The 12,015-nt window shown below is 39.9% G+C and overlaps 1 protein-coding gene across 7 annotated transcripts in view; it reads left to right on the top strand.

Annotated features, from left to right (window-relative positions):
- Positions 1-11,762, top strand: part of LOC106093537 (inositol polyphosphate 5-phosphatase E) — a 39,783-nt gene extending 28,021 nt beyond the window's left edge. For all 7 annotated transcript variants that reach the window (XM_059369686.1, XM_059369690.1, XM_059369699.1 and 4 more), the window contains 5 exons: positions 868-2,295; positions 2,365-2,493; positions 2,565-3,222; positions 5,946-6,199; positions 6,258-11,762. In XM_059369686.1, coding sequence (XP_059225669.1) covers positions 1,028-2,295; positions 2,365-2,493; positions 2,565-3,222; positions 5,946-6,199; positions 6,258-6,366 — 2,418 coding nt within the window. In that variant the 5' untranslated portion in view covers positions 868-1,027 and the 3' untranslated portion in view covers positions 6,367-11,762. The remainder of the gene's footprint in view (positions 1-867; positions 2,296-2,364; positions 2,494-2,564; positions 3,223-5,945; positions 6,200-6,257) is intronic.
- The last annotated feature ends 253 nt before the right edge of the window (positions 11,763-12,015 follow it).

Genomic DNA, 12,015 nt, shown 5'->3' with positions numbered 1-12,015 from the left:
GTCAAATCGGGCGATTGGTTTGTATGAGAGCTATATCATATTCTTGACCGATTTGAACCGTACTTGTTGGGATTCATACCAGAACACTATGTGCAAAATTTCAGCCAAATCGAATGAAAACTGAGGCATCCGGGGGCTCAAAAAGTCAAAAAGTCAAATCGGGAGATCGGTTTATATGGAAGCTATATCCATATCTGAACTGATATGACCCATTTGCAATCCAAAATTACCTACATCAATATTAAGTATCTGTGCAAAAGCTTTGGCGGGTAGCTTTACGCGTTTGACCGCTATCGTGAATTCGAGAGACGGATGGACGGACATGGTTAGTTCGACTCTGAATGCCGATACGATCAAAAATATGTATACTTTATGGGGTCCTAGATCAATATTTCGAGGTATTACAAACGGAATGTCTAGATTAGTATACCATCATCTTATGGTGGTGGGTATAAAAATCGTGAGGCTCAGAAAAACTCACTGTTTCAAATTTCAGTATTAAAGAACAGCGGCAAACTTCTCATAAGTTTAAGCTTAGTGACAAGGGGCCTTCTTTTTATAGCCGAGTCCGAACGGCGTGCGGCAGTGCGACACCTCTTTGTGGAGAAGTTTTCCATAAATAGGTGAAACAGTCTCATAGTACAAAGACTACAGCCCCTGACCGTTAAGGGTCTCAATTGGGACAATCTGGCTGCCAAGGAACTGGAATAGTTTCTTAAAAATAGATCTCCTGATTTGGCATTATGGGCTCCATAGTCGGCCTCTCCGAACTGAGCTAATTTTTACTTTCTTTCAAATGCTTTTAGTTATCATCTTAGTTTTGTAAAGCCTAGTATGTATATCTAGTTCTCTTTCCTTTTCTTTCAGATTTCATTGTCAATTAGTAATTAAGCACAACTTGTTCCTCAAAAATAAAAAAAAAAACGCAACAAAAATTCTACAGAAATCCAGCCTAAAAGTATGCTCAAATTCTAAATTTTATCAAACCCAAAGGCAAAATAAAACTGTACCCAAAAACTAAAACAAAATGCAACGTGGGAGCAGTGAAGAACGCATAACAAGCTCAAATTCAAGTCCTCGCCACTCAAATAAATCGGCCGGTTCTGGCCTCTTCAGCCTCCTGACGAAGCGTTCAACCAAAGTAGAACCGCATCCCTCGGTGGAGGTGGTGGAACACAACAGCCGTTCAGCCAACAACAATCACCTTAACAGCTCCTATGATAGCTGCAGTAGCCATGACACCTCCTTTGCCAAGTGTACATCGGAGCGCAAATCGCCACTGATGAATGACCCCAGTCAGGTGGGCAACAACTTGAAAAGTCATACCCTACCCAATAATGTTAGCCCTGGTGAAGTGATAAAGGATACGACGAATATTGAGAAGTCACTCAGCAGTGGCATTATTAATCTGCACCGGAAAGTGAAAACGGGGAAAAATAAAAATCATATCCATCGTCACAGCACGGATGGGTCACAGAGCGATGGAGGCGGAGTGGGCGCAAACCCAGAGGTGGTTTTAAGAAAAACTCCCAAACACCGTTCACCCAATCACAATCGTTTTAGCCATCAGTTCAGTCTGTGTTGCAAGGCTGAAAAGAAACCGGTAACCCCACCGGTCACGGTGCGTTACAATTCCATTCCAGATGCCAATCAAATGGTGCGTAAGGACACCATGTCCTTAAGCTGGACGACGGCGGATAATACCTCGTTGTCCCTCAACTCGGCAATTATGAATCCTAATGCCAGCTTGCATCCTCCCGGCAACGGTTTGTCCACCAGCCTAAATCTTTCAGAATGCGCCAGCGCCCCACAGAGTCCGGTAACAGGAAAACCCATGACATTTTCCCCAAATGATAATTCCTATGGTTCACCTTCGAACTCATCGCTACGTAGTAATCTAAGTGATGTACCCAATGCAGCCAGCAGCAACAGTGTGGTGGCAAATGGTCCCATCAGACCCATTGCTGTAACGGCATGTCGTTCAAGGCTAAGGCTAAAGCTTTACCCACCTGGCAAGGAGTTGCCTCCATTTGGCAAGGAATTTCCATCGGCAGAGGATAACAATGCATCGGCCATTAAACGAGCCACTACACCGCAGCACATGTCTTCGCCCAACATTGCCAGTCAGCCGGATGGAGGATTTGCCAATCAGGAAACGGATACACCGACAGTGCGTTTCATGTCCCAGGAGAACATACAACTGCAAAGGCAGGGCTCGAGTTCGGGTTTGGCGCGCCAGGCTTTGATGGCCGCTCAGGTTTTGAGTTTAATACCCACGGAAAAGGTCAGAGAGAGGTAAGTTACTCTTCAGCATAACTGATTATGACAAGAGAGAAGGCTAATTCGTGTTTAACAACTTTTCAGAAGTTTTCTGGATGGCCGCTTAGGTTCCTCCTCGCTCTTTGGCCCCAGTGAACTGAATAGAGTGTTGCCCAACAAAGAGGTGACAATATTTGTAGGCACCTGGAATATGAATGGTCAGAGTCCTCCCAAGTGAGTATTTATCGATAAGGCTGCTGTTGAACTCCTCATTGATAATTCTTCTTCTTCTTTCTTTTTTATAGAGAAATGAATGATTTTGTTCTACCCCCGAATGTGGAACATGTACCCGATATTGTGGCCATTGGCACCCAAGAATCTAGTCCCGACCGTTTCGAATGGGAGGTGACGATACAGGAAACCCTTGGTCCTTCCCATGTTCTATTCCATTCTACGACTTTGGGTACCCTGCATTTGGCCGTGTACATGCGTCGTGATCTCATTTGGTATTGCTCGGCGCCCGAAGATGCCAATATGTCTGTGAGAACGGGCTCAGCATTTCGCACCAAAGGAGCAGTGGCCATATCGTTTTGTCTCTTTGGCACTTCAATGCTGTTCGTAACCTCGCATTTAACCGCCCATCAGCAGAAAGTCAAAGAACGTGTCTCAGATGTGAAACGTATCATACACGCCCTGGATCTACCCAAGAACCTCAATCTGAGACATAAAAATAAAGATGTTACTCAAAACTTTGACAATGTTTTCTGGTGTGGAGATCTAAATTTTCGTTTGGGCGAGCCTAGAGAAAAACTTTTGGAGTGGATACAGAATACCAAATTCCCATTGCCATCGCATTTGCCGCATGGCTATATGCACACGGATCAATTGTCATCGGTGCTGGCTGATGGAGCAGCATTTCGGGGATTTATGGAGGCCAATATAACTTTTCCACCCACCTATAAGGTAATTTCTGTGACATGTGATGCAGTTCACTGAAAAATTCCAGCGGTTGCAGCCAAAACACATCTGCACAGAAACCAGCAAAAAGGCGTTAAGTTCGGTCGGGCCGAACTTTGGATACCAAACACCTCGGGTAAACAGTACAAGTCATTGCTCAATTGCGTAAAACAAAAGATTGGTCTTTTTAGTAGCTATATCTAAAAATAAACCGATCTGATCCATATACGACACGTATGGCGAAAAGTCTAACTTAAGTCACTGTGTCAAATTTCAATGAAATCGGATAATAAATGCGCTTTTATGGGGCCAAGACTTTAAATAGAGATATCGGTCTATATGGCAGCTATATCCAAATCTGGACCGATTTGGGCTAAGTTGCAGAAAAATGTCAAAAAGCTTGGCACAACTCACTGTCTCAAATTTCGGCTAAATAGGACAACAAATGCGAATTTTATGGACCTAAAACCTTAAATCGAGAGATCGGTCTATATGGCAGCTATATCCAAATCAGGACCGATCTGTGCCATATAGCAGAAGTATGTCAAGGGGCTTAACTGAACTCATTGTCCCAAATTACAAAGATATCGGACAATAAATGCTCCTTTAATGGGCCCAAAATCTTAAATCGGGAGATCGGTCTATATGGGAGCTATATCCAAATCTGAACTGATCAGGGCCAAATTGAAAAGAGATGTTGAAGAGCCTTAGACAACTCACTGTCCCAAATTTCAGTAAAATCGGATAATTAATGTGGCTTTTATGGTCCTAAGACCCTAAATCGAAGGATCAGTCTATATGTCAGCTATATCAAAATTTGGACCAATCTGGGCCTATATCCAATTCTGGACCGAGCTGAGCCAAACTGAACTGGGATGTCAACTTACTTAACATAACTCACAGTCCAAAATTTCAGCAAAATCGGATTATAAATGTGGCTTTTATGGGCCTAAGATCCTAAATCAAAAGATCGGTCTACATGGCAGCTATATCCAAATTTGGACCGATCTGTCCCATATTGCAGAATGATGTGCTAGGCCCCTCGCCATATAGACCGATCCTCCGATTCAGGGTTTTAGGCCCATAAAAGCCACATTTATTATCCGATTTTGCTGAAATTTGGGACAGAGAGTAATGTTATACCCTTCGACATCCTTTGTCAATTTGGCTCAGATCGGTCCAGATTTGGTTATAGCTGCCGTATAGGTCGATCCTCCTATTTAGGGTCTTGGGCCCATAAAAGTCACATTTATTATCAGATTTTTCTGAAATTTGAGACAGTGAGTTGTGTTAGGCCCTTCGACATCCTTCGTTAATTTGGTTCAGATCGGTTCAGATTTGAATATAGCTGCCATATAAACCGATCCGCCGATTTAGGGTCTTGGGCCCATAAAAGCCACATTTATTATCCGATTTTTACGATTCAGGGTTTTAGACCCATAAAAGCCACATTTACTATCCGATTTTGCGGAAATTTGGGACAGAGGATAGTGTTAGGCTCTTTAACATTCTTCGTCAATTTGGCCTAGATCGGTCCAGATTTGGTTATAGCTGCCATATAGGTCGATCCTCCGATTTAGGGTCTTAGGCCCATAAAAGCCACATTTATTATAAGATTTTGCAGAAATTTGGGACAGTGAGATGTGTTAGGCCCTTCGACATCCTTCGTCAATTTGTTCCAGATCGGTTCAGATTTGAATATAGCTGCCATAGAGACCGATCCGCCGATTTAGGGTCTTGGGCCCATATAAGTCACATTTATTATCTGATTTTGTCGAAATTTGGGATAGTGAGTTATGTTAGGTCAGACGACATCCCAGTTCAGTTTGGCTCAGATCGGTCCAGATTTTGATATAGCTGCCATATAGACCGATCTCTCGGTTTAAGGTCGTGCGCCCATAAAAGGCGCATTTATTATCCGATTTTGCTGAAATTTTGGACTGTGAGTTGTGTTAAGTCAGTGTGGCTCAGCTCGGTTCAGATTTCGATATATCTGCCATATAGACCGATCCTCCGATTTAGGATCTTAGACCCATAAAAGCCACATTTATTATCCGATTTTACTGAAATTTGGGACAGTGAGTTAGGTTAAGCTCCTCGACATACTTCTGCAATATGGCACAGATCGGTTCAGATTTGGATATAGCTGCCATATAGACCGATCCTCCGATTTAGGGTCTTTGACCCATAAATGCCACATTTATTATCCGATTTTGTTGAAATTTGAGACAGTGAGTTGTGTTAGGCCCTTCGACATCATCCTTCTTAAATTTGACTCAAATCGGTCCAGATTTCGAATATAGCTGCCATATAGACCGATCTCTGTTTTGGGGTCATAAAAGGCATGTTTATTGTCCGATTTCGCCGAAATTTGGGACAGTGCTTTATGTTAGGCTCTTCGACTTTTTTTTTGAAACTTGCCCAAATCGGTCCAGATTTGGATATAGCTGTCATATAGACCGATATCTCAATTTTAAATCTTGGCCCCATAAGAGTCGCAATTGAACAATGACTTGTACTTAAGTATTTGGTCTAAATCGGATCATATGTCTATATATGTGGTCATATAAGGTGGTTTTCATATATACCCGAGGTGGTGGGTATCCAAAGTTCGGCTCGGACGAAGTTAACGCCTTTTTACTTGTTACGATTTTGTGTTTATAGCTGTTCCTGCATCATTGGTGATATTGATTTTTAATCACAATTAATTCGTATTCTTTTAATTGTAGTATGATCCTGGAACACAACATTTTGATACCTCTTCCAAGCAAAGAGCTCCAGCCTACACCGATCGCATTCTCTACAAATTTCGTCAAACTCAGGGTTTAATGATGAGGCGGCAAAGTAATATACCCGGCATGTCTTCGCCCTCGCAACCCCACGTGCAATGCTTGCTGTATGATTCTGTACCGTCCATTATTACCTCGGATCACAAGCCGGTGTGGGCTTTATTTAAGACCCTTATAAGAGCGGGTACAGATTCGTAAGTTGGTTGCTAAAATAATTTCCTTTTAGAATAACTCGATTTTGTTTTTTATTAGCATTCCATTGGCAGCTGGTCTCTTCTGTCGTGAGATTTATCTGGAAGGTATGAAAAGGAGACTAAACAACCAGTATAGTGGCTCATCGGCTGTTTGTTCCATACAGTGAGCGGTCTTTGTCTCTCTCTCTTTCCCATGCTATTCGTCTGTTAAAAGTATTGAGTATTAGCCTTGAATGAGGGTAAATTTAGCACAAATACTAGAGGCTCTACATTGTATTCAAGTAGGCACATTAAATGGGCTCAGTGCAAAGGAAGTAAAATTCAATAGCCGATATGATTTAAAGTAGAAACTTTTGGAATTGGAACCCCAAAAAAAACAAGTAAGACTGAAGATAGCAAATTGGGGGTTTCCACAATGTTTCTTCTCTAAAATCATATCGCTAGGGTTCTTGGAATGAGGGCAAATTTGTGTTTAAAATAATAATAAAAATATTTATCAACTATTGTTAAATAATAGCTTTACTTAGTTGTTTCTTAAGTAGATAATTTCAATTACTTGACCATGTGAATAGATTACTCTTATGCTCAAAGACATAATCATAGAAAAAATTGGTTAAAATCATGAAAAGGACCTCATGGCCTTCACATCGCGTATCATTGTAAGGGAATAGGTTTCATATACACCCTCTCACATACACATTTCAAAAAAACAATTTAAAGTTATATACCTCCCATATTGGTATGAGTTTAATCGCAAAGCTGTCAACTGACAACTTTTCAGATATTCTTAAAAAACAATGTTAAGCCTAAACTTTTAAATCATCTATTGTAGAATATTTAATCGAAGCTAAGCTTGCCTTAAATTAAAAAAAAATTCTTTATCTATTTATAACTCTTGTACATTGTGCCTCCTATAACTAACCACTGGCCTAGCAAAACCAAAATAGAGAAATTAGGATTTTTGTTAAAATCAATCTCGAATCTTATATACCCTCCACCATGGATCGCATTTGTTGATAGCACAGTTGTTGAAAGTCATAACAAAACACCTCATGCAAAATTTCAGCTAAATCGGATAATAATTGCGCTCTCTAGCGGCTGAAGAAGTGAAGACCCCATATCGGTTTATATGACACCTATATCAGGTTATGAACCGATTTCAACCATACGCAGCACAGTTGTTGGAAGTCATAATAAAACACCTCATGCAAAATTTCAGACAAATTGGATAAGAATTGTGCCCTCTAGCGGCTCAAGATGTCAAGATCCCAGATCGGTTTATATGGCAGCTATATCAGGTTATGGACCGATTTGAACTATTCTTAGCACAGTTGTTGAAAGTTATAACAAAACACGTCGTGCAAAATTTCAACCAAATCGGATAGGAATTGCGCACTCTAGACGCTCAAGAAGTCAAGACCCCATATCGGTTTATATGACACCTATATCAGGTTATGAACCGATTTCAACCATACGCAGCACAGTTGTTGGAAGTCATAATAAAACACCTCATGCAAAATTTCAGACAAATTGGATAAGAATTGTGCCCTCTAGCGGCTCAAGATGTCAAGATCCCAGATCGGTTTATATGGCAGCTATATCAGGTTATGGACCGATTTGAACTATTCTTAGCACAGTTGTTGAAAGTTATAACAAAACACGTCGTGCAAAATTTCAACCAAATCGGATAGGAATTGCGCACTCTAGACGCTCAAAAATTCAAGACCCCAGATAGGTTTATATGACAGCTATATCAGGTTATGGACCTATTTCAACCATACTCAGCACAGTTGTTGGAAGTCATAATAAAACACCTCATGCAAAATTATAGCCAAATCGGATAAGAATTGTGCCCTCTAGCGGCACAAGAAGTCAAGATCCCAGATCGGTTTATATGGCAGCTATATCAAAACGTGGACCGATATAGCACATTTAGAATCCCAACCGACCTACACTAATAAGAAGTATTTGTGCAAAATTTCAAGCGGATAGCTTTCCACCTTCGTAAGTTAGAGTGCTTTCGACAGACAGACAGACGGACGGACATGGCTAGTTCAACTTAAAATATCTTGACGATCAAGAATATATATACTTTATGGGGTCTTGGACGAATATTTCGAGGAGTTACAAACAGAATGACGAAATTAGTGTACCCCCATCCTATGGTGGAGGGTGTTTGTAACACCTTGAAATATGCGTCTAAGACCCCATAAAGTATATATATTCTTGATCGTCAAGATATTTTAAGTCGAACTAGACATATCCGTCCGTTCGTCTGTCTGTCGAAAACACGATAACTTTCGAAGGAGTAAAGCTAGCCGCTTGAAATTTTCCACAAATACTTTTTGTTAGTGTAGGTCGGTTGGAATTGTAAATGGGCCAAATCGGTCAATGTTTTGATGTAGCTGCCATATAAACCGATTTTGGGTCTTGACTTCTTGAGCCTCTAGAGGGCGCAATTCTTGTCCCATTTGACTGAAATTTGGCACTTGGTGTTTTGGTATCACTTCTAACAACTGCGCTAAGTATGGTTCAAATCGGTCCAAGTTTTGATATAGCTGCCATATAAACCGATCTTGGGTCTTGACTTCTTAAGCCTCTAGAGGGCGCAATTCTTGTCCCATTTGACTTAAATTTTCCACGTGGTGTTTTGGAGTCACTTCCAACAACTGCGCAAAGTATAGTTTAAATGGGTCCATGTTTTGATATAGCTGCCATATAAACCGATATTGGGACTTGACTTCTTGAGCCTCTAGAGGGCGTAATTCTTGTCCCATTTGACTGATATTGGCACGTGGTATATTTGTATTACTTCCAACAACTGCGCTTAGTATGGTTTAAATCGGTTTAAGTTTTGACATAGCTGCCATATAAACCGATCTTGGGTCTTGACTTCTTGAGCCTCTAGAGGAAGCAATTCTTGTCCCATTTGACTGAAATTTGGCACGTAGTGTTTTGGTATTACTTCCAACAACTGCGCTAAGTATGGTTGAAATCGGTCCATGTTTTTATATAGCTGCCATATAAACCGATCTTGGGTCTTGACTTCTTGAGCCTCTAGAGGGGTCTTGGGTCTTGACTTTTTGAGCCTCTAGAGGGCGCAATTCTTGCCCCATTTGACTGAAATTTGGCACGTGGTGTTTTGGTATCACTTCCAACAACTGCGCTATGTATGGTTCAAATCGGTTTTAGTTTTGACATAGCTGCCATATAAACCGATCTTGGGTCTTGACTCCTTGAGCCACTAGAGGGCACAATTCTTGTCCCATTTGACTGAAATTTAGCGCGTAGTGTTTTGGTATTACTTCCAACAACTGCGCTAAGTATGCTTCAAATCGGTCCAAATTTTGATATAGCTGTCATATAAACCGATCTTGGGTCTTGACTTCTTGAGCCACTAGAGGGCGCAATTCTTGTCCCATTTGACTGACCAACAATTGCGCTAAGTATGGTTTAAATCGGTCCATGTTTTGATATAGCTGCCACATAAACCGATCTTGGGTCTTGACTTCTTGAGCCTTTAAAAGGCGCAATTTTTGTCCGAGTTGACTGAAATTTAGCACGTAGTGTTTTGGTATCTTTTGCAATAACTGTGTAAAGTATGACTCAAATCGGTTCATAATCTGGTATAGCTGTCATATAACCCATCTTGGATCTTGTCTTCTTGAGCCCCTAGATGGCACAATTCTCATCCGATTTGGCTGAATTTTTGCATGAGGTGTTTTGGTTTGACTTTCAATAACTGTGCGAAGTATGGCGCAAATCGGTACATAACCTGATATAGCTGCCATAAAATCCGATCTGGGATCTTGACTTCTTGAGCCGCTAGAGGGCGCACCTCTCATCCGATTTGACAGAAATTTTGTACAACGGCTTCTCTCATAACCTTTAACATTCGTTTTCAATATGGTCTGAATCGATCGGTTATATCAAAATCTGATCCGATCTGAGCCAAATTGAAGAAAGATGTCGAGTGGTCTAACACAAATCACTTTCCCAAATTTCAGAAAAATCGGATAATAAATGTGGGTTTTATGGGCCGAAGATCCTAAATCGGAGGATCGGTCTATATGGCAGCTATATCCAAATCTGGACCGATCTGAGCCAAATCAACAAATGATGTCGAACGGCCTAACATTACTCACTGTCCCAAATTTCAGAAAAATCGGATGATAAATGTGGCCCTAAATCGGCGGATCGGTCTATATGGGGGCTATATCAAGATGTAGTCCGATATAGCCCATCATCGAACTTAACCTGCTTATGGACAAAAAAAGGATCTGTGCAAAGTTTCAGCTTAATATCTCCGATATTGCTATAATTTGGGACAGTGAGTTATGTTTGACAACTCGACATCTTTTTTCAATTGGTCCAGATCGGTCCAGATTTGGATATAGCTGCCATATAGACCGATCTCTCGATTTAAGGTTTTGGGGCCATAAAAGGCGCATTTATTGTCCGATGTCGATGCAATTTGGGACAGTGAGTTTTGTTAGGCCCTTCGACATCTTTCTTCAATTTGGCTCAGATCGGTCCAGATTTGGATATAGCTGCCATATAGACCGATTTCTCGATTTAAGGTTTTGGCCACATAAAAGGCGCATTTATTGTCCGATTTCGCCGAAATTTGGGACAGTGAGTTGTGTTGGGCTTACTTTTTACTTGTTTTAGGTAAATTTTGTACATTCAACTAATGAACCCCGATTGATGTACTAATCGGCTGTTTCAACATGAGGTACCATTTTAACAAAAGTCTTAATTTCTTGCTATCAATGTCACTGGAATATCACTTAACGAACCACCCATTAAAGTAAACCAATGCATCATCTACTGTAATAACCACTTGCCTTACATTAATACCGAAAAATATCAACTTGTCTCACAATTTTCAAATAGCTTTTCTATAATCATAGAATTTTCGAAACCAAACAAAATCTTATACGAACAAAGAATTAACTAAACCAAATTCAAAAAAAAGTCTATAAATAATTATAATGGAAGAAAGACATAGCTTTTAGGATTTAAAATGATACTAAGTAGGAATAACATTTTAAATTAATTTTATATAGCCTATATAGAGTAAATAGATAAATTAATAGCGCCCAATTAAAGATAATCTTTAATAAAAATTAGTAGAATTACAACACATGTTCTATATCCGTTTCCGGCTTTAGGATCCGTTGAGAAAATGTTAATATCAACATAAAAATTCAAATGCCATAAAAAGAGAATAAGAAAACATGATATTTCGCCATAGTATTCAATTGAAATGCAATAAACAATAAAAACTCGTATAAGAAAGCAAATAATTACACTTTAAGTTTTTGTTCTCTCCGTTATAGACATACAGACAATGATTATATATTTAGCTTTTGAAATGATATATTTTGTGTGGTTTATTTGTTTATTAGCATGTCCCGCTATTCGTTATTCTGTTTACACTTTACTCAGTCAGTGGCTGCAAGTTTTAAATTGTTATCATTTGTGATTGTTTATTTTTTATAACATATTGATGAATAAATTTCTATATGATATACAAATATTTTGTATATAAAGTATGCAATTCGAATTGTTTTATTTTATTGGGGGGAAATAATTGGCAATACAGCTTTATTATCTTACGTTGTTTTTGGGAAATAAACCGATCTGAACCATATCACGGATGTCGAAAAGCCTAACATAAGTCAAAAAAAATGCGCCTTTTATGGGGCCAAGACTTTAAATCGATAGATCGGTCTATATGTCAGCTATATACAAATCGGGGCCGATCTGGACGAAATTGAAAAAGGATGTCAAAGGGCCTGACACAACTCACT

The sequence above is a fragment of the Stomoxys calcitrans genome, chromosome 1 (genome assembly GCF_963082655.1).
Source record: "Stomoxys calcitrans chromosome 1, idStoCalc2.1, whole genome shotgun sequence".
Lineage (NCBI taxonomy): Eukaryota > Metazoa > Arthropoda > Insecta > Diptera > Muscidae > Stomoxys > Stomoxys calcitrans.
Note: the sequence above shows the minus strand (reverse complement) of the source record. Positions and strands in the feature narration are given on the sequence as shown.